The sequence below is a fragment of the Centrocercus urophasianus genome, unplaced genomic scaffold (assembly GCF_019232065.1).
Source record: "Centrocercus urophasianus isolate 14NV4802_14NV808 unplaced genomic scaffold, USGS_Curo_1.0 seq_11, whole genome shotgun sequence".
Taxonomy (NCBI): Eukaryota; Metazoa; Chordata; class Aves; order Galliformes; family Phasianidae; genus Centrocercus; species Centrocercus urophasianus.
In genome coordinates, this window is record NW_024884253.1 from 37372603 (window position 1) to 37396106 (window position 23504).

General features: G+C 44.6%; 1 protein-coding gene across 1 annotated transcript; it reads right to left on the bottom strand.

Annotated features, from left to right (window-relative positions):
- Positions 1–3288: 3288 nt before the first annotated feature.
- RGS20 (regulator of G protein signaling 20) lies at positions 3289–22483 on the bottom strand. The gene is made up of 5 exons (XM_042808993.1): positions 22370–22483; positions 10777–10925; positions 6732–6818; positions 5453–5687; positions 3289–4167 (listed from the first exon to the last, which is right to left on the bottom strand). Exons 1-5 carry the CDS (start codon positions 22481–22483, stop codon positions 3979–3981), a joined length of 774 nt encoding a protein of 257 aa, XP_042664927.1. The 3' UTR covers positions 3289–3978.
- Between the last annotated feature and the right edge of the window lie 1021 nt (positions 22484–23504).

Genomic DNA, 23504 nt, shown 5'->3' on the forward strand with positions numbered 1-23504 from the left:
TATCGAGGAGAGTGCTGTGTTTTAGTGTATTTCTAGAGGAATGAGGAAAAAAAAAAGTTAAAAATGATCGCCAATTGGATGGCAAGTAGACCTAAATTTCCATTGCTGTTCAAAACACATACAGGACAGGCAGTGTTTGTTTATGCAACCTTCCTAATGCTATTTGTTCTTCAATCTTTCTGCCTGACTGCCACATGTAAGAAAATAATTAAAAGAGCTAGACCTGTGGTAATGTTTTCTCTGTTGTAGAATTGCTCAGGTTGGAAAAGACCTTAAAGATAATCAAGTCCAACCATGACCTAACCATACTACCCTAACTCCAAGAACCTTCCGCTAAATCATGTCCCTGAGCACCACATCCAAACAATTTTAAACACACACAGGGATGGTGACTCAACCACCTCCCTGGGGAGCCTATTCCAGTGCTTAACAACCTTTTTTCTAAAGAAGTTTATCCTGATATCCAACCTAAACTTACCCTGCCACAACTTGAGGCTGTTTCTCCTCATCCTGTCACACATCACCAGTGAGAAGAGCCCAAACCCACTCTCACTGCAATCACCTTTCAGGTGTTTGAAGAGAGCAGTAAGATTTCCCCTCAGCCTCCTTTTCCCCAGACTAAACAGCCCCAGTTATTTTAGCCACTTCTCATAGGGCATATTCTCCAAGCCCTTCACAAGCCTTGTTGCCCTTCTTTGGTCCTGCTCCAGCTTTGTGGCTGTGGTAGCTGCCTCAACTTTTTACTCCTCTGACTTCAGAATAAAGAGCTGTCATAGCGGAAGAGCAAAGTCCAAGAAATTGACTTAAAAAAAACCATAGGTGCCTAAATTCTAGTTGTGCTTCATTTTGGTTATCCAAATCCAAAAATAGAAGTGCTCAGCAGTGAGCTTTTCACGCACACTTTTTTAACAAAGAGGAGTCTGGAACATAGTTGTCCCATAGCATAAGCTGAAGTTTCTACAGCTTTTTGACTTGTACTAAACAGAAGGTAAACAGCTGCTCAGTGACCTAAGCTTTTATGAATCCCAGTTTGAAGTCACATGGCATTTCCCAGATATTGTCAAGAACTGCCTATTTTTTTTTAAATTTGGAGTTCTGGATTCCCCTTGTGATCACATACTTTAAATTACATTGAGTTGGACTCTGATCACATTTTCTGTTTCAGCTGTTATTAATCGGGACGCGTGCTTAATGTTTCTCTGATCAATTTTAATTGATAGAGTAGAACCTTTCAGCCTGTGTATGTTTAAATGTTTGGTTTTTTTTTTATCCCCTCCATTTGTACTGCGCTAATTGCTTTTAAAGGTCAGTATAAAGCACAGTGTGTTGACTGAAGGAGGCCATACAATTTTAATACTACTTAGCAGGCTCTTGGAAAAAAGCAGTCTTTAACAATATGCATGTTCTGTGACAGTTATTGGTTTGTAAAGTACAGACATTGAAGAAAATACCAGTGGGCTGGATACTTGTTATAGCTTAATGATATCCTGTGGTTAAATAAAGGCCAAGGCAAACCACCCATGCTTATTTTCAAGTTAGGATAAGTTGACTTTCTGGTAATTTTTTACTTTATGAATTATAAATAATATCTTGTGTCAATATCATTGTTTTCTCATTTCTATAACATCTTGCTTATGGTAACTTATAATTCACATTTGCCATGGAAAGGATTTGTGCACAATTAGCAAGTACATCGTAATGAAGTGTAGTTAAAAACTTGCCTTCTGTGTGAGTTTTGTTCTGCCTTTTTTTTTTTCTTTTTCCTTCAATTAAATCCAGCATTGAACAGCCTCAAAATAACATTGTTTAGGGGAGAAGTGATTTATTTTGTATGAGATACTCTCAGGGTGCCTAGGGACCAGTATTGAATGTGAGCTTAAATCTAAAACTCAGCATTAAAATTTAAGGTTTTCCAAGGAAGATGAGCACTGCAAATATCAGCACTCTGTAATGCAGAAATAAAGTGAAGATTACCTTGAGTATTTTAATTATTTGGATATGGAAAATGGGAAATAAGTTTAGAAATAGCTACTTTTTCTTGTAGTACTCTGATTGTTAGCCACAGAACTGCCCAATCCAGTATCATCTTGTCTCCCCTTTAATTTCAGTGTATCTTTTTTTTTTTCCACAGGATAATAGAATGCATTGTCTACTGTAAAGTATGAGCGTTCCAGCTGTCTTCCAGCTTTTAATGAGGTATCTTTGCAGGGAAGGGAGAACACTTAAAAGAAATGAAACAGGCCATTTCAGTAAAATGACACACTTTGAAATTTTTTTGATGTGTGTGTCTGATGTTTCCAGCAAGCAGAATCTGACCTAGTTAAACTTACTTTGTCAGCTTGGAGTTTTAGAGCAGCATTACCCAGTCTGATTAAAACAGCACCAATGGCATTCTCAGTTTGACTGCAAGCTCCCCTGAATGCTGCCTTACCAGCAGATCCAGTTTGTTCCTTTGTTGCCTAGCATGCTATACTTTATATAACCAAGTAGTAGTTAGTAGTAGTGCTTTGGGATATGCCAAAGTCAGTTGAGAGAACGCGCGTTTGAAAATGAAGCAGCTGCATGTATGCAGTAGAAATAGATAGAACAGATTCCTCTTGACTTGGTGCTCTGGGTCATCCAGTTTTGTACTGAAGGAAAAAAGAACATTGCTTTCCAGTCTTTCAAGGTGCTTAGTTTTATGAGTTGTTGTTGTTTTTAAGTTGGTGTGTTGAATCATGTTTCAGCTTTGGAAGGAGACTTTAGAAACTAGTCCACAGCTATTGTAAACTTACCTTGTATTAGGTCTTTTTCTGCAATGAAAAAGCTCCTTATTTGTTTGATGATGTGAATACGGTTAGGGGAGATCATGTCTCCTACCTAGTGCACTGAGGCAGACAAATCAATATCCTAAATTCTGCTTTGCTATTCCCATTTCTTTTTTTCTGAATGTGCTCTTTTCATGCTGCTAGAATTAGGGGTAGTGTAATGCCTTGGGTGAAGTGTAATGAACGTAAGTTTATTAGCTGATAAAGCTTTTGCTTTTCTTTTGGACAGTCTGAAAAAGTGCAATGGAATGAGATAGTTCTGTTCTGGCTTCCATCTTTTGTCAGTGTAAGGTATGAGTATTCATTATCTAAGCCTTACAAGCTCTGTCAGTGAACAAGTCAAATTAGTGTGTACAAAACCAAGATGGCTGATAGAGCTACTCTTTCAGGAACAAACAATGAAATGCTTTTTACACCTACCTGCAGAGGGAAGTTAAAAATATGTGAGAATTGTGCTTTATTTAAGAATTCCAATCCCCAGACTCTTCTTCCTACTAAGTAAATAATTTAACATTATCAACATGAACAATCTGAACTTAAAAATGCTCTCAGTGGACTCCAGTAGTAAAATAACAATTTTTCAGCAAAAGGTTTTTATAGGCAGCATTAATTATTTCAACAACTAGGTCTTGGAAACTTGAGATCATAGTGATTTCCATTATCACACTGTATACACATCAGATAAGACAAGTGGGATTTACCTGCACTGAGCACAATTCATACAGGAGCTGAAACTTGGTCTCATGTAACCCAGAGAGTGACAGTACAACTGTTTTTACTTTGGTCGTAGTGTGGATGGAGCAACTGGTTTGACTTTCAAGAAAATTATGACAGTCCACTTAAAATTAGTTTTCATGCTCAGTACTTCAGATATACATTATAAGAGACTTGTGTCCAAGTTGTATGCTGCAATGTAAAAATACTGCTTTTTTTTTTTTTTTTTTTAACATAAATGTTTGTTCTTCATTCTCTTCTGCAAAGTAATACTTCATTTGATCAGAAACTGTAGTTAGCTGATCGTATCAGAGCCTTGTGCGGGTTCCAAGCATTCAGTCTGTAGTAAAACTTGCCTGAGTTGTTTTCAGGTAAATGAATACTAAATTCCCTGTTGATCAGGGTAGCCCAGAGTCCCATTTGTTTTAAAATAAATACACGTAAGAAAAAAGGAATCCTATGCTTCGATGGATTTTTCAGATAAGGACCGAAGCAAGTCCTTATAAATAGCAGAGTTCATGAACCGTGGGTAGGAGTCTCTGTGCATTAAGGTATAGATTTGAAGCTGTGCGTCATCGAAGGTGTGTTGTGAGGGTTCCAGCATATTTCGGTTAATCACTTCCCTTACTCTGGAGTCCAAGCTGACCTGCATGTTAAAATAAAGAATCGTGTAAGTAATAGTGGTGTACAGTAGCCAGTTTCTTTGCTTTTTGTTCTGTTGGCTTAAAAATGTATATATTTTTTATTGTTTCAGTTGGTGTCCTTTATGAGTATAAGGACTGTTAATTATGCATATATTTACACCAAGAATGAATGTGTTGAAATTTGGCAATAAAAATGTATTGAATATCAGAGAAAGTTCCTCGTAGAAGCAGTATTACTTGAACAAGGCTGCCTGCAACCCTGTTGCTACTAAAACCTGAAGGACTAGAAGATTATTTCCAGACCGACTTCCTGCTCTGTAGCAGAGAGGATTGGTAATGTTCTGTGACAGCTGATTTCCTTGGGAAGTAGTGCTGTGGTAAAGAGACTGACTTTGGAGTAAGCAGGATGATGCAGATGCAAACTGCAACCTGGAAAGATGATGCTCAATCAAATCCCTATCTTAAAAAGCAGGATGAATTGATGTGGACCACAGGCATAGTTATAGAACAATTCCACATGCATCCAAGTGATGTTTTTTATTTTCTTTTTTTTTCTTGCAAGCACCAGTCTGTGGAAAGGTGTTAGCATTGCTAGAGTGGACTGACTAGATTTAAGCAGTGTTTTAATCTGCATGCACTTGGCACCACAAATAATGAAGTGTACAAATTTTGCAAGAATATAAGAAAGTTTAGAATTCCTGCCTTCTTCTAGAATTATACTCAAATTATGAACCAAGACCTGCTTGAAACTTGGGGCATTTTTTTACCAGCAAAGTGACAGGTAGGTTTGAAAAATTCTCAACTTAGCATTCTTGTTGTGTGCCATATTTTGAGAGCTGCTTTTTGCACAAAGGCAATTTGTGCTGTGCAAATAACACTTCATTTGTGGTTACTGTGCTTTTGGAGACCTGATCTACGTGCACTGCAAAAGAAAACCCCACTGATTCACCCAACAAATAAATTTTAAATTGAGCAAGAATAAAATCTTCATCTCTATGTTGAACTCCATGATCTTTATGGTCCTTCCCAACTCAGCATTCTGTGTTAGTTGTGCCTCAAACTGAAGCCTTCACATCAGCGTGCCAAAGCAGCATAGGAAGAATTTTCTTACAGGTAGTGAAAGTAGTTCTGACCATCTCACCTCAGTGCTGGGTTTGTATTTTACCCCTAAATCTCTACTTCTTAGCAGTGGAATGTGAGGGAAAGAGAGTTATCCCCAGGTATTCTTCTAGCTTTAAACACATCAACCATGCAAAACAGCATCAAAGAATGGGGAAAGCAATATACCTCCTTTGGAGAAAGGATAGAAATATAATCTTCATAAATCAGTCTTGCTTTTTCTTCGATGACGCTTTTGTTGGATTCCTGTTTCAGTTCCTCACAGGCCATCCAGAAAAGCATGTTTTCTTCACTGAATTCTGTTCGTAGAAATTCACGAAAAGCATTTCGACCAGCTGGCGTAAGCATCAACTTGTCAAATGACTGAGCCCAAGCATTCACTTCTTCAAGAGTAGGAGCGGGGCTGTGGAGGTAGGACAAGAGGACAAGAGAGAAATGAACAATTGTTACTCAAACTGTTTTCATCTGGTAGAAGGCGTCTGCCATAATGGAACAAAAATACAAAGTTCATGAACCTCATTTCTCCTCACTGGAACTACCCACGTGCAAACTGCAGTAAACAGGTGCATTTTTGATAAGGTGATTACCTGTATATTGATGCAGAAATTGCACTTTACTGCTCAGAGTAATTGCAGTAGTAAAAGAAACCCTCGGCAATAACTAAGCTTTTTATTATTTGTAATAGTCCTTATTGAATCACTGAGTTACAAAGTGAATGAAAATATGTAAGAAGCGACAATCCAAATACCACAGCAGACACCTTCCAGTCTATGGCAGCTTCACAGGTCCTCCTACCTGCTTGGGCAACTCTTAAGAGACAAATGCCTGATTCTTAAGAGTATCTGAGTTTCCTTTTGTGTTTATTCCTTTTCTAAGGCTGAGCTCTGCCAATTAGCTCCAGTTTATGTATTAACCAAGTGGGGAATATACTAATTTTTTTTTCAGATAAAGGATAGATGATGTTTACAGTCAGGCTACCCAGAGAGGCTGTGGATGCCCCATTCCTGGAGGTGTTCAAGGCCAGGTTGGATGGGGCCCTGGGCATCCTGGTCTAGTATTAAATGGGGAGGTTGGTGGCCCTACCCCCTTGGGGGGGGGGAGAGGGGAGTGGATTGGAGCTTCGTGATCTTTGAGGTTCCTTCCAACCCAAACCATTCTATGATTTTTATGATTCTATGATTTACTATGTGTGTTTCTTTGTTTTTATTTATCAGAAAGCATTGAAAATTGAAATGTGATTACACACTGCATATGAATGGGATGAAAGAATGGGCTGTACATCAGACTCTTGGTTCTTTGAGGAGCAAGAGATGGATGACTTGCAAATTCAGCTTTATGATTATTTGTCATTTGTTTGCATATGTCAGATAATTGATTTTCATTATTTAGTAAGATTTGAATTTTTGTTTCATTTCTTGTTTGATAGAGCGCATGATAAAAGCCATACCTTTCCTCACAGTTCGGAATTCCCTCTGCTTGGAGTTCATGGGACGTTCTCCTTGCTCTCTCTTCTTCCTGGTTTCTAACAGTAAGACTGCAAGGTAGCAAGCAAAAGTTTTGCCAATTTTATGAAAGGAAAGGTTGAATGAAAAAGTGCTAACAGGAGCCATAGTTACACTCTGATGCTAGCTCTTCAGTTGTGTAAGCTTAGCAAACGTTCATGCAGCAGAACTATACAATATCAGGTATGTCCTTGGATAGAAAGCAACCTATATCTGCAACAAAGTCTATATGTACTCCATTGAGGTTTGTTTTACTGCATTGTTTTTTTTTTACCTAAGTTACCCTTGATGCAAGTATTTTATGTCACTTAGACTTGAGTGTTCTCTTTTCTTTGCTGATGATTCTTTTGACGCTGACTTTCAGCATGTCTCCTTTTAGCAAACAGGAATTGAATTCTGAGGTTATTGCATTTCAGTGAGAAATACGTGTGTGCACACAAACTCTTGTGATCTGTAAAGCTGCTAACAGTTTGTCAAAAAAACAAAACAAACAAACAAAAAAAAAAAAAAAACAAAAAACATCCCAGTGACTTACAACCAGTAATTTATATTAAATCTGTACTTCAGCTGAGATAAAGTGGTACAGTTGCTACAACTTCTAGGAAAATACCAAACTCTATTTCTTCACTTGTGTCTTTCTTTCCCTCAATGTAACAGTTTGCTTTAATCTCTAAGAATCTCATTTGTCTCTAGCAAGGCTTTTTGTTAAACCAACCAATTCTTTTTTTTTTTTTTTTTTTTTTTTCCTTCTTCTTCCTTTTAAGCTCTTTGTCTTATTTGCAGCCTTACTATTTACCACTTATTCCTTCTCTTGCTGTCTCCACGGGTGGTCCATCATCTGCAGGGACCTGGTGGGAGGATGGAGAATGGTAATATTTTAAGGCTTGGGAAGAGTGGCTGGAGGTTTGGCAATAGAGGAGAGAAAAACTGAAGAGATAAGGAAGCTTTCCTGTTGTGAGATTTGTGAGCAAGCTCATCACCTATTGCAAGCACATCTTTTCTCTGCAAAAATCCGAACCATACGTTCAAACCAATGAACTACTGGAGTTTGTGTTTTTAGAAAATAAGTGGTTAAAGCCTATTCGTGCTTTTCTATATTATTTTTGTGTCTACATTAAGTATTCTTTTTACCAGTGCTTCTGGCCTTTTTTTAATAAGAGAAGTGGTATGTATTCCTCACACAAGAACTGATGTGCTCGTCAGAGTTGTTTTTAGATTAAGGGGAACAAACATATCCAACAGAAAGGGGAAGAAGACAAATAAGCCCAAAAGAAATTAAGTTTCCTTCAGAGGTCATGCCGTGCCTCACAAGATGCCCTTGCAGGTTAGCTCATTTCCTAGAAACGTATGGGTAAACAGAGCTAAGATTCAAAAAGCATATTTTCAGGTTTCCAAAGAGCAGCGTGCTGGAGGCTTCAGTTTTAGCTGCAGAGTGAACATGGGCTGTGGGAATCTGGCTGAGAGACTCGTTTCACCATTTCATTCTAAATCTACTATTAAGTGTATGCTGGGTATTGGCTGTTCTGCAAATCAGCTGCATGACTCATGCAGACTGTTATTTTTATTCCTATTCATAATTTTTCTGTTCAAAGTACTTGAGCTATTTAGAGGAAAGGCTTTATGAACAGGGAATAAAAATAGCTTAATTATGGTTTGTTTTGCATTTCTTGCTACTAGAAAACAATTGTTCTCAAAGAAATCAAGGATTATTTTAAAGCTAAAATGAGCAACTCTGTTTTGGAACCTGTATTGAATTCTTATTTTATTCTAAAGTGCAAGTAAGAATTTTCAACATCGTGAAATTTGGGTAATATAATTCCATCTATTGAGTAAATTGTTTTCTTTGAATTGTTTGAATAGTGAATTGCAACAGATAATCAGCATCCTCAGGAATATCAGGTAAAAAGTTAAAACAAAACAAAAAAAACAGCTTATCAATAGTTTCCAAGACAATGCAAGTTTTACGTACTCTGACTTGATAGGTAAATGTCTGGGGTTTCATTCTTTATGTACAAATGCATTTGTAAGTGTAATAATGCAGGTCCCAAACGACCCACTTGAGATTTTACTGGACAACTGCTCAAATGGTACTGATGTTTGTACAGTGATGGTTGAGTATAGGCACCATTCTGCAAGGAAGCAAACTCTGATCCTGACCAGCATGGTATTTCTGTCTCAGCGTTACCATAGTTTATCTCTAAGCACCTGCTGCAAGGCTCTGTAGGATAGAGCTAGAGTCCTTGCCATCCTGCAAAAAAAGAAGCCTTTTGTCCTTACCAAATGTTTTCTGTTTCCATCAGGGTGGACAGGGTTGGGTGTGAATAGGCTCTGACAAGCTGCGTACTAATAGCAAAGGAATGATGAGCCTGCTGTTCCCTAACTTATGTTCTCCAAAGCATTTGCTACCAGCTGCTGTTGGGAAAAAGTAATGGTGGAACGGATTTCTTGTCTGGTCAATCAGGTTGTTTTATCACTTCTTTCTTCCACCTCAGTCCTAGGTTTGCTTGCTCAAAGTGTTCATATGGTAGATAGTGTAGTTACAAGAAGCACTCAGCGTGCTGTCAGTGTTTTGGTTTAATTCTTATGACTTAGATTTTTTTTTTTTTTCTTTATTTCAGTGCAAATTCTGGTCTAACCCATTAAATTAGTAACGCACCCCAGACAGGAACAGGACTTTAGAATGTGGCAAGCTTTGCTTGAATTTTAAATGAAATAAACTGCATCTGATATGAGAGTAAAGGTGGACAATTTTTTTTTTTTTTTTTTTTTTTGAGGAATCCAGTGGCTCCTCTTCCTGTCTTGATACCTTCCCTGATAAATTTTCCTCTTCAACAGCTTGTAATAGGAGCTCTTTGAAAATATGTTCTGCTCCACTATTTACTGAAGGTGAGCATTGAACTCTTCAGTGTTTAAAGTCTCTGATCCCAAGAGTTAGCTTGATATGAATTGCAGGTGCCATGAGTTGACACCACTAATTAATGACAACAAATCTGCTCGCCTTTGCAACAAAGAAGCAGTGCCACACACTTGGCTGTTATCTTTCTGACCTACACATCCTTACATGTACTCTTAACTCCCTGTAGCAATCTGTGTTCCTTCTAAGGTGCAATCCTCCATCTAGAACTGTTACACATTATGGTATTGCTTTTGCTTTTTACTGGGAGTCCCAGTGAAGCTCAAATTTGAAGAGAATCAGTATTAGTACATGATATACATTAAGTGTTCGTTTAGTAGGTGATACACCAGTTCAAGGAAAAGGCCAAGAACAACCAGTTCTTAGCTTGCAGGTAACAAAGCCTACTAGGGAAGAAAAATAAAGAAAAAGGAAGTAAAAGGGGTGGGGAGGAGGAGCTAGACAAAACATTTCACTTGAATCACACCTGCAGTTCTGTAGGGATGGGCAAGGCTTGGGCCTATTGCTTCAGCTGTTGAGATGTTCTAAGCTCTGACAATGAGTACTAATTGAGACAACAGAAAGCAGGGGTTTCCCTGAGCTGAGGGCTGCCTGGTACCACGGCTTTCTGTCTAAGGGTAAATGGCTACAGAAATTGAAATAGACTTAGATGCTCACTAACAAGAGTAAGCAGAGGGAGAATGATAAGGATTTCTAAAAGGAGGTATGTAAGAGTTAATGTTCTTGCTGCCTTTTTTTTTTTTTTTTGTTCTGTTTCTAACTTCAGTGGAATGTGTTGCTGGGGCTTCACTAAGAAGGTGATCACGTGTGTGCGCACCTTCAAAGCTTAGAGAAAGGCTAAGGCAACGACTAAAACATCTCTTAAAATGCTTTCCTACTTATCCTTTTCTGAAGGTACTGCATAGAGATTAAATATGCATATAATGTTATTTCAGTGGCAAAAAAATGCACTGCAGCAGAAAGCAGTGTCTCCTAGTTGCAGGCTTGCTGAATGCCCCAGGTGTTTTTTTTGCTTCCTGCTGTCCCACGCGCTGGCTGTTATCTCCCTCCCCTTCTGTGCTGGGTAAGGGTCATACCAGGAGCAGCTGCAGCAGCAGCACCAGCAGAAGCAGCAGGCGTTGGGCCCGCGGTTCCCTACGCTGTGCTGAGTCTGCACCGTGCCTGGGGTCTCCTGGGTTGCTGCCATCTGCCGCTTGCGCATCTCCGTCCGCTCCGATCCCATGGGCTGCAAGAGAGCAGGACAAGGGGAAAGTAAGGCACATCTGGGTTTTATCATTTTAGTTCTGTCACACAAAGCTACCAAAAGCTATTGAAAGCTACAGCTTCAAGCCTGCAAACAAACAATGCGACAATTATTGGTGGAGCCCAAGTTCTGCTGATTGTTTAAAAACAAAACAAAACAAACAAAAAGATGTCAGTGAAATGACAAGCTGTGCTGCAGGCACTGTCCCTTTCTGACCTGTGTGAGCTTCGGCCTTGCTCTGCAGAGCTCAGTATGTGCTCTCTTACTCAGAGGGTTGTGCTGTGTCTTAGTGCCTGATGTGTTTGTAGATGAATTACCAGCTTGTAGAAAAGTGAGTGCAGCTTCACAGAGTCGCAGAGGTTGGAAGGGACGTCTTGTGACCATCTAGCCCGAACCCCTGCTAAAGCAAGTTGCCTATAGCAGGTTACACAGGAAAGCATCCAAATGTGTCTTTGAACACTTCCAGCGAAGGAGGCTGCCAGCCTTTCTGTGCACCTTGTGCCAGTGCTCCAATGCTTCAGTTGGATTGTGTTTGATCCTTGGATACGTAGCAGTCATCCTCCTGTACCAAATGATACCTCTGTGTGTAAGGTTTATTTTCAGGTAGCTAAGCCTTCCAGAGGGACGTGGACAGTCTGGAGAAGTGGACCCATGTAAACCTAATGAGGTTCAACAAGGCCAAGTGCAAAGGTGTTGCACTTGGGCCAGGGCAATCCTGTTTATACAGACTAGGGGAAGAACACCTTGAGAGCAGCCCTGCAGAGAAGGACTTGGGGGTCCTTGTGGACAAGAAGCTGGACATGAGCCAGCAGTGTGCGCTTGCAGCCCAGAAGGCCAACTGTGTTCTGGGCTGCATTAAAAGAATAGTGGCCAGTGGGGAGAGGGAGGTGATTGTCCCCCTCTACTTGGCTCTTGTGAGGCCCCATCTGCAGTACTGCATTCAGGCCTGGGGTCTCCAGTGCAAGAAAGATGTGGAACTCTTGGAATGGGTCTACATGATGGCCACTAAGATGATCTGGAGGCTGGAGCACCTCTCCTGTGAGGAAACATTGAGGGAACTGGGCTTATTTTGCTTGGAGAAGAAAAAGCTCCAGGAGGGGGGCTCACTGTGGCCTTCCAGTACTTGAAGGGAGTGTATAAACGGGAGGGGGAATGGCTGTTTACAAGGGTGGATGGTGATAGGACAAGGGGGAACAGGTTTAAACTGAGACAGGGGAGGTTTAGGTTAGATATTAGGAGGAAGTTTTTCACTCAGAGGGTGGTGACACACTGGAACAGGCTGCCTGGAGAGGTTGTGGATGCTCCAGCCCTGGAGGCATTCAAGGCCAGGCTGGATGTGGCTCTGGGCAGCCTGGTCTGGTGGTTGGTGACCCTGCACACAGCAGGGGGGTAGAAACTCAGTGATCACCATGGTTCTTTTCAACCGAGGCCATTCTATGAAATCTCTCGAGGCCATGATGATTGTAGGGAAACTAAAATTAGTAGTTACAGATTTGGGGTTAGTTTTGTGTTGATAATTTAATACCATATTTGAAATATAATCTGAGAGTCAAAGAGCAGATGGTTAAAAGTTGCCTGTTTAAAATGTTAGGTCAAGTTTAAGAAATGCTGTTCTGAGGTGGAGGAGGAATGCAGAGACGTTGCAGACTGAAGGAGAGTCACAAATAAGTGCATTATTTTAGCAGAGCACAGCACTCAGTTCTGCTGGATTATTATTATTTTTTTTCTGCTCAATTTCTTTTTGTTTTATAGATCTTAAGAGTTTCTATTTTGCTTTTTTTTGTGAGAACCACCCACTCTGACAAAGGAAATACATATGACATGCTGAGCAGAAGATGCACCTGTTTTGCAGGAGGAATGAAGCACAAGAACAGTGCAGACAGAAATGATAGCCCATTTGTAAATCTGTAGGCCTAATCTCAGCAGCAATAACTAAATGCCTGGAAATAGAAAATGAGAAAAAAAAAAACACAGCTTCCAAAAAACCCACAGTATCGCTCATTTCAAAGTGCGGAAGTGTAAATGTGAAATGTAGATCACATCTGGAAATTCAGATTTCATAGTAATAGAATAAAAGACTAAATATTAACTCCTCTGCAGGTACCTCTCCTGTTTTTAAAACAGTCTTTGTGTTTCAATTAGAATGTAAAAACTGTCACACACAGAGGGATTGATAATACATCTAACAGTTTTTCAGGCTTCCTTGGACAGTAAACAGTTATTATTGACAAGAGAAGAGTAACTTGGGGCCAGAGATGTGCTGTTTATGTTACCTAACCTATCCAGGCTTCCTTTTTGAGATGTTTTACATGGGTAGTTCACACATTCATCTCCCTAATAATCCATTCTGTTAACTGACAGTGGTGTGTGGAAAAGCTGGTGCCTGTTGGCTTTTATTCAAGGGAAGAGATAGAGGGTGATGGGTGTAGGAGGAATATGCTCTTTCACTCCACTTCTTCCTGCTATATCTTAACTCAAAAAAAAGTTTTTGGATTCCACTGTTGCCATTTCAGTTTCTTCTTCACAGTTATCCTTTGACATTTTTGATGAAGACGTAGCTGTTCAGTAAAAACTACCTGGTAGCAGTGAGTTCTTTGGTTCATTTGTGAATATTCACCTAGAAGATTTCATAGAATCACAGAATGGTTTGGGTTCGAAGGGACCTCAAAGAACACCCAGTTCCAACCCTTTGCTGTGGGCAGGGCTGCCTCCCATCAGCTCAGCTGCCCAGGGCCCCATCCAACATAGCCTTGAGTGCCTCCAGAGATGGGGCACCCACAGCTTCTCTGGACAGCTGTGCCACTGCCTCACCACTCTAGTTTTCTGGTATTACACACGTTTATGAATGTCCATCTCTTCCCACATATATTATGGAAAAGAAAGGACTGAGCAGAATAAATTCATTTTTTTTCCGTATGAGACGTGATAGAGGTTTGGAGTGGATCACAAACTGAACAGGATGTGACTTTCCCTGCTGTGTTAGCAGGAATACCGTGTTAAGATACAGGAAGTATCCTGTACCCCTCTGTGTGAGTACCTGCGGGTATCATGTGCTGTGTGGGTGCAGCACATTATTACAAGTAGGTGAAACTCCTTTGGCAGATCGTATTAAGAAAAAATCCATCTGCTTGTCCAGGTTCACAGAACAAGCAATGAGCCAATGATCCAGGCAGCACCACTCTCCTAACCTCTGGCTCTAAGCCAACCCACAGGTACATCGTTACCTATTCTGTTTCAGTGGGACTAACTCCCTTTGGTCATGTAAGAATTATTAATGCGCAGAAGAACCAGATGTCTTGTATAAAACATCTACATCTTGTGGTTCCATCTAAGCACAACTGTGAAATACAGCTAAAAATTCATGCTTGCAACATGAAACTGTGATCACACTGAGACCATGTAAGTGCCAAACGTGAGGCCTGAACCCACTGTAAGTTACTAGGCTCTGCTTACTGCCCCGTGGATTCTACTGCTATAGTACATAGTATTAGCAATGTTATCTCTGCAGACTTATCATTCCACGTGATGAGGCTGAAGGGCTTAAGCCACCTGTAATCAAAACAAAAGTGTGACTGCTAAATGCCACGAGAGGGCTTTCCTTATTTTCTAGACCAACACTGCAGGCAATCAGGTTGTTTTAATGCTGAAAAATGGCAATTATCAATGGCATAACAAGCCAATAGCATACTTATAAAGTTGGTAAAGGGAAGTACAGATGTTGATACACATATATTTAGCTAACTATGTTTCCTTCTGAGTCCAGCTGAGAATACGCTTTGCAGACTCGCAGGCAGTGGCACAAGGAAGCAGAGGAAGAGGCACAGGTGCATTGCTCCCCTCCAGCTGCTGCTTTTCACGCATAGCAGAAGAGGTGGCTTACAGCCTGATTAATGATTTGCTTTGCTGTTTTGTTTTAAACTGAAAGAATGATCCATGTTTTCCTAAACCGCAAACGTGATGTTGTGGAGAAATGCTGGGCAGGGAAAGCATTAGCTGTAGAAATCAGCTGGAAGATTTTGGAGCTTGAGGAGCTCTGAGAGATGAAGTGTGTATCAGTGTGTCCAAGGGTAAGGGGTGCCTTGGAGCTATTACTTGGCTGTAGAAGAAGAGGGTACATTGCTGCTGAAAATAAGGTACAGAGCTTCCTCCTACACCTGGTGCATCCAGATCGCCTACATCAGACAGGAGCCTGCTTTTCAGTCAGTATGGCATTGAGGTGGGAAAGAACCAGTGACCAGACTGATAGGTTTATCCTCACAGAGAAATTTTGTAATCTTTATGATGACCAACCTCTCGCAGGTACAAGTCCAGATTACTGGCCTGCTGATTTTGAAAGTCCCTTGGGCAGTCACACTGAGCTGAGCTTTGTTTTTGAAGATCTGGGCAAGGCTGTATCGCTTCTTCAAGGTAAGGGAAGAAAGGTCCGTGAAGAGAGCTCAGGGGGACATTCATCAAACTAGATGGTGAGAGATGTGTTATCCTCAGTATGCCAGCATCCCATCAAACTCAGATGCTCCTTACTCTCGCATGCTTTTTTAATTCCCTGTCACCTAAAATTCCCTTGCTAGGTTGCTGTGCTGCAAGAGAGATCTGTGTTCAAAAGTTTGGTCTGATGGGAAAAAATAACACAATCAGAAATTGCTTCTCTTCCTCTAGATAGTCTTTTTATACCAAAATGGAATTGCCATTGCTGTAAACTCCCTGTGCCGTAAGCCTCCTTTATCTTCTCAGATTTCCAGGCCCCTTAGGAGGTGCTATAAAGCAAGAACAAACTATAGAGGAAGCCTCTGTATTGGATGCTGCTTGATCTTGAGAATCGGGGTCTGTTTCCTCTGTCCCCCACCATATGCAGCAGAAATCTGCCTGGCTTGACATGGATTTCAGAAGAAAACAGTGGGGAAAAAGATTTAACAACTGGTGATGGATTGTTCATATGTGTTCTGAAACAGATCTAAAAATTCATTCAGATTTGTGATGGAATGAGGTAAGATACCTTGAACAAAGTAGTTTAACTTTACTATCTCCAGCATTATTATTATTAGTCTGGGTACAGGTTTAGCCAACTACTGGATATAGCATGAAATAAATCTCTGTGTCCAGTTCTGTTAGTTTGCCCACTATCAAAGACACCTCTACTTATTTGGTGAGAGCGTGGCTAGCCACAGGTTAATAGAAGTCTTTCTAGTTCATCTGAATAGGGAAGGACTAAAAGGCACTATTCTGTGGGCTGCTGGGTAGTCAGTGGGATCCGAGTTAGTTAAAATCAAGTCATTGTGGTGGGAGATGGCATGCTCAAATTTTTGTCACCATTCAGTCCCAGCTGAAAGAACTTAGGAGCACTGCATCAGCAACACCAGTTGTGACCCATCTGCACTGAGTCTGAGAGACTTCAAACACCACATAAAATAATAATAAAAAATAAGCTATCATTGCCTGAGTTGCTCTTTGTATGGGGAATAAAATCTCTTGAACAAGACAGTTGCTTGATGCCCAGGTGACACGAGGAGTTTCTGGTGTAAAAGTCCTTGCTGTGCTGTTGGCTGGACCAGATGAGTCTCCCTGGATCATGCTTTCCTGTGGAGTTCTGCATCCAACTGCCTTGTGCTCTATGGGACTTGTGCAGACATTCCTGATCCATCCCTAGGGATGATCATTAGCTACACATAGGGCATTTTTCAGCTACCTATATCCTATAGGACAGTCTTTTGCACATAGGCACTTCATAGAATCAAAGAATTACCAAGGTTGGAAGAGACATCCAAAATCACCCAGTCCAACTATTGACATATCACCCAATATTTTCCCCACTAAATCATGTCCCTCAGTACAACATCTAAACGTTTGTTGAGCACCTCCAGGGACAGTAACTTCACCACCTCCCTGGCCATCCCATTCCAGCATCTGACCACTCTTTTGGAGAAGAAATTTTTCCTGTTATCCAACCTGAATCTTCCCTGCACAAGTTGAGGCCATTCCCTCTTGTCCTATTGCTAGTAACATGGGAGAAGAGACCAACCCCTGTCTCGCCACAACCTACCTTCTTGGAGTTGTAGAGGGCAGTGAGGTCTCCCCTGAGCCTCCTCCAGACTGAACAATCCCAGCTCCCTCAGCCACTCCCCATGAGACTTGTGCTCCAGACCCCTCACAGCCTTGTTGCCCTTCTCTGCACATGCTCCAAGGCCTCGATATCTTGTAGTGAGGGACTCAAACCTGAACACAGTATTTGAGATGTGGCCTGACCAGCACTGAGTACAGAGGGATGATCACTTCCTTACACTTCCTGGGCACACTGCTGGCTCATTTCAGCTGACATCCCCAGGTCCATTTCTTCTACACAGTATTTGCAGCCTTCCTGCCCCAAGCCTGTAGTTTTGCCTGGGGTTGTTATGGCCAAAGAGCAGGACCCAGCACTTGGTCTTGTTGAACTTCATCCCATTGGCTTCAGCCCAGCCATCCAGAGTGTTCAGATCCCCCTGTAGGTCCTTCTGTATTGACACTTCCTTGCAAATTGGTGTCATCTGCAGACTTATTGAGAATGCACTCAATGCCCTCATCCAGATCATCAATAAAGATATTGAAAAGGTCATGCCTGAACACTGACACCTGTGGAACACCAGAAATGACTGGCTGCCAGCTGGATTTAACTCCATTCTTACCCTGGGCCCAGCCATCCAGCCAGTTCACGACCCAGCAAAGAGTGTACTTGGTGTACCTGTCCAAGCCACAGGCTGCCAGCTTCTCCAGGAGAATACTGTGTGAGGCAGTGTCAAACGCTTTGCTGAAGTCTAGGTAGACCACATCAACAGCCTTTCTGCATTTGCAGGAGGTGTCTTCTTACCACTTTCAAGTAGAGACTAGCAACAGGTTTCCTCTGTCTACTAGCAAGACTTTGGCCACTTTTGCAGTCTTGGAGTCTGGAAAGATCAGATCCAGGATGTTAAACAGTGCAGAGAAATATACAGACTGGGCTGGGCACAGAAGGATCTGTTTGGAGACATCCACAAAACTGTCCCATTCCCACATCAGTCAAGTATTTAACTGGGGAAAGGATGTATTTGTCAAGATAATTGGCTTGCCTCTGGTTGGCTCAGCGTTACATGTTCCTCTAATGTAACATCCTACAGGCCTCTAGATGTGAAATTTCCAGATCTCCCAGGGAGAGAGATGTTCTCCTCCATTTAATGACAACAACAAACTTTATCTGTTATAAAAATATGCCTAAAAAGCAATGAACCAAAAATAAAGAAAAATATGTCATATTATCTTACTTCTTATCCAGCTAGATAGCATCTGAGATTCTTAACAAAAAGGTTACTGAGTGCTAATGAGTAATTTAAACAAACAAACAAAAACAGAATAACAAATCCAAACCTCAGCGGATTTAAAGAAGCATTTTTAAAAACGACTTTTTACATTAGTGGAAAAACTGTAACGTCTGCTGTAAGAGAAATGCTGAGGTACTGGAATAGATCATAGAATCGTTAAAGCTGGACAAGATCTCTAAGATTATCTATTCCAACTATTATCCCACCCCACCATGTCCACTAACCACATCCCTCAGTGCCACATCTCCATGGCTCTTGAACACCTCCAGGGACAGTGACTCCACCACTCCCTGTGTGGCCTGTGCCACTGCTTCACCACATCCTGAAAAGAATTCTTTCCTAATACCCAACCTGAAATCCTATGATGAAACTTCAGGCTGTTACCTCTCACCCTAAAAATATGGCTGTTGTACTCCTCTCACTCCCTGGCACAGCTCTCAGATGGGGAAGCATTTCCGTGTGTGACTTTATGAACGTAAAAGAGTGTGAAGGTCAGGAATTAAAATTCTTTCCCTGGTTGAAAGCACCTCAAGAACTATTTGACTGACACGTAACATTTATATTATTTGCTTATCTCTCGGCAGAAAGGTGATCTACCTACCAAGAAAACAGCCTTCCCAAAGGAGAAATATTTAAAATATAAACTAAGAAGGTCAGATATTAAAAAAAAATGTCACAGGAATACCCAGAAAACAAAATAAAAGACAGCAGACAAAACTTTTACACCTTCTTCTTCAGTTTATGCTAGAGCACAACGAGATTTTCTCAGCCTACTGAAGCACACAGATGCTGTTAAGCACAAAAATAATAGTCTCACCCCCATATACAGCACAGCCCTGACGTGTTAAGGCCCACCTGCATGGCTACAGCCTGATGACTTGCAGGGGGAACACGGAGCATGGAGCCACGTGCTGCCAACACAGTGGTGCTGTCCTTTGTCAGTAAACACCTTGGGCAGTGCTAAATTCCATGAAACCAATGAGAAGCACTCAACTTCAGTAGCTCCAAGTGAAGTTATATCCATATTGCAATTTCTGCTTATTCTTCAGACTTCCCACAATAGTGATAGTCAGAAATGGAAGAAGAATTCTGTTGTTGCCCACTTATGCCTCACAGGGCTTGCTGTTGGGGCTGGGATCACAGTAAATTTCAAGCTGTGAGTGGTCTGGAGCACAGGTCTTATGGGGAACCGCTGAGAGAGCTGGGATTGTTCAGTCTGGAGGAGAGGAGGCTCAGGGGAGACCCCACTGCTCTCTACAGTGACCTGAAATGAGGTAGTGATGAAGTGGGGGTTGGCCTCTTCTCCCATGTTACTAGCAATAGGACAAGAGGGAATGGCCTCAAGTTGTGCCAGGGAAGATTCAGATTGGATAATAGGAAAAATTTCTTCTCCCAAAAGAGTGGTTAGATGCTGGAGTGGGATGGCCAGGAAGGTGGTTGGGTCACCGTCCCTGGAGGTGTCCAAGAGACATTTGTTGTACTGAGGGACATGGTTTAGCGGGGAAATATTGGTGGTATGTGGATGGTTGGACTGGGTGATTTTGGATGTCTTTTCCAACCTTGGTGATTCTATGATTCCACAAATCTTTATTTTATTAATTCAGAAATATTTGAATATTTGAAGTTCTTCATGAGAACTGTAGGCTATGGCAGTGTGTTGTCAACTGGAATATGAACAGCAAGTTTGATAGTCGTGTTTCTTCCTCTTCATTGAGGAAAGTGACACAGGTTTCCTGCACTAAGCAGTGTGCTGTTTTAAATATAGAAGAATTAAATGCATGTTAATGAACACATCCCCCCACACGCACATGCTTTAGGCATAGTTATTGTGTTACCTGCTGAGTGAGTACCTAGTAAGAGCTCTTTGGAGATTTTGTGTTAGCAGAGATTTGGCATCTTGCAACAGAAGTGGGATGATGGCAATTTTTGAGAATGTAGGAGTGAGGGATGGCTGTCAGTAAGGGGATGCTGGCAGCCACACCACATAATGCAGCTTTGTGTGCCATGGCTGCACTTGGGCCTGCTAAAGGCCTCAGCAGATGACAGTGGACAGCAGGACATTTCCCTGAGTGTAAGTAACAGTTATGAGGTGCTTTTGGGTCCAGAAACCCAGTGTCTTTACCTGGTGTATTTCCTTTATTTTTTCAGATGAGCAGCTCAGAAGAGCTGGGTTCATCTCTCCAGATCAAAGCATTGCTTTACATTTCAAAAGAAACAGCTGAAAATGCATCACACCCACGTAATAACAGGTGCCACTGCCTCCATCGTGTCACTTCAGTACAGGTTTTCTGCCAGGGGCTTAAATGTGCTCTGCTCCTCCTTCACTGGCACAGCTGCTCAGAGAAGCTATGGGTGCCCCATCCCTGGAGGTGTTAAAGTCCAGGTTGGATGGGGCCCTGGGCAGCTGAGCTGGTGGGGGGCATCCCAGTCCACAGGCAGGGGGTTGGGATTGGATGATCTCTGAGGTCCCTTCCAACCCAAACCATTCTGTGATTCTATGATACCTCTGATTTGGACTCCATCCTGAAAGGCTCGACTGAAAAAGTTGCCCTAAAATGCACTTAGCAGAGTCACTGTCACTATTTCTCCTGTAAATTTGGAAAGATGAGACAATTTTACACCTTCTACACAGCAAAAGCAACAAAAGCACCCAGCTACATGTATGGGTGCCATGGCAGACGAGCGGTATAAAAGTGAGTATGGGTGAAGTTTGCCCAACACTGAGCCCTTTCACAAACCGGATCACCGTGAGCTCCAGCTCAGCCAACACCGGGCCCCAACCGCCACACCTCCAGCTTTATCGCCGGAGCGAGTACTGCTTCAAGTACTGCTTGTGCTGATATTACGGCACGCACACGCACACCGAGTTCATTCAGCTCCGTGCTTTACAAACCTCCTCCCCCACGCAAACAGCGCACACTCCTCTCCCCGCCGCCACCTCCCGCCGCGGGCCGCTCGGCGATACGGGGAAGCGCTCCTCCCGGGCGGCGCTGCCGTCCCGCGGTGACTCACGGCGCTGCGCCGGGGCCGCGCAGCCGGAGCGGCCGCTGACTCATCCCGCGCGGTGCCGGGCGCGGGTGTGACTCACGCGGCTCCCGCCGGAACGGGTTGCGGTGCGGTGCGCCGAGGGCTGCGCGGGGTGAATCACCGGGGGGCAGAGACTGACGCTGCGCTCCTATCGCTGCCCGCCGTCGCGATTCGCTTCGGGTCGCGCTACGACGCTCCGCTCTGAGTACCGGACTCGGTATCCCGCACCGCCGCTACAGCCCGGACGCTGTGGGGACTCCTTTGCATCACGCGGCGGCTCCGTGGGCAGAACGCTCTCTGAAAGATGAGGGCACCGCGCTGCTCCCCCGCGCGAAGGATCCTCGCGGTGCTTCCCGCCGCCCGCTCGGGACAACAGGTGGCGGTCGTTCAGAGGGAAGGACTTTTGGAAGCGGAGACACGGGGAGGGACCTCAGGCCCCGGGGAAGACCCGAACAGCCGGGAACGGGCGCGGTGCTCCGCCCGGGGCACGGGGAGCACCTAAGCGGTGGTGCTCCCGAGATGCGAGACCCAGAGCGAGGGCAAGGATGGGTGGGAGGGTAGGTGGGATGCTCTCGTCCTGCAGCACCCCGCACGTCCCGCTACAGCACGCGATTGGCTCGGAAACACCCTTCGTTGTTCCGAGCTGAGGGCGGCGCTGTGGCCCCGCTGCCCCGCACGGAGCGGCCGCAGGTTCGGAACCTGCACGGGGCACCGCGGCACCGCGCGGAACGTTCGGATTGCGAATTTTTCAACAGCCAAAATGAAATGACTGAGCGGTCGCGCCAAGCACATTGCGTCGCTAGTAAATGACTGCAATTCCCATCGGCGTGTGCCGAAATAATCTCATTCAGTATTTGCGGCCGTGCCTCACTCTCACCACCTGCAGCATCCTCCCACGGCAGTGCCAATGACGGCGGAGGTCGGGACCCGCAGAGGAGCGGCGGGGAGTGATGTTACCACGCGTTAGGAGGGGAGCCCCGCGATGCCGGCGTGAGGACTGCAGGCTCCGGGGCAAGGCAGCCCCCGCCCTGTCCCGTCCCGTCCCGTCCCGCCGTGGGACCGAGCGCTACTTACGGTGTCGGCGGCGGCGGGGACCCGTGGGGCTGCCGTGCCCGCTCCCACTCCCGCTGCCGGCCCGGCAGATGCGCTCTCCCCGCCCGGGGACGGCGGCTCCGCGGCCCTGCGCATGCGCCCCTCGCCGGCCGGAGCCGCTCTGCGAGGACGGGGGAGCGGAGCGAGGCGGGCAGTGGGCGCCCGGCGGGGAGAAGTGCCGGAGGGAGCGGTTGCGCGTGTGCGTGCGCTCGGGGGAGGTAGGTGGGAAGGGCCGGAGGGGGAGGTGATGCAGCCACCGGGCTCGCACGGCTGCTTAGGTTTTCAGAGGTTCCCTAAATGAGAGCCGCGTTTGTACAAAGCGGGAACGGAGCACGCCCGCACGTTAAGTACCTGCAGGGATGCGTCCTCCCGCCCGCCCCCTCCGCCCGTCGCTTACGGCGCGGCACCTCCGGGACACGGCGCTACCGGGGGCAGCCGGGCAGGAGCCGCCCCCTCACCCCGCACGCTGTGCGGGCGGGCTACCCCGGGGCCGCTCTGTAGGGGCCGCTCCTTCCCCGCCCGCGGTGCTGCGGAGTCCGGAGCCGGATGGGGGACGTGGGAGGACGGCGGCTTTCCAGCGGCGGAGGGGGAGGAGGAGGAGGAGGTTGGGGCGGAGGCGGCCCCGAGCGGTACTCACGGCGCCGAGAGGCTGGAGGGCAGCGCGGGGCTGCGGCGGCGCGGCTCCGTGGCACGCCGGGCATCTCCGGCGCTCCGGGGAGGGGCGGCGGCGAGGCTGTGGCGGCGGTGGAGCGAGGAGGGGGGCTGCCGGGGGAGGCAGAGCCCAGCGTCTACGCAGGAGGGCGGCGAGCGGGCAGCGGGGAGCCGTGCCTCCGGGGGCCGGCAGAGCCGCCCGAACCAGGGGGCCGAGGCGGAGCACCGGGGCGTCTCGACGGGGCGCGCAGACGAAGCGCGGGCGGGGCCGGTGGGAGGGGAGCTGCGGGCGGAGGAAGGGACGGGAGAGCAGCGCTGAGAGCGGGGAAAGGAGCCCGGCTGTCCGCGGGGGCTGCAGGGTGGCGGTGTGGGAGCGGGAAGGTGAGAGAGAGAGAGAAAGAGAGAGAAAAGACGTGATAAAATAAACAGCCGTGGGGTTCCTTCCAGCTCAGGATATTCTATGACT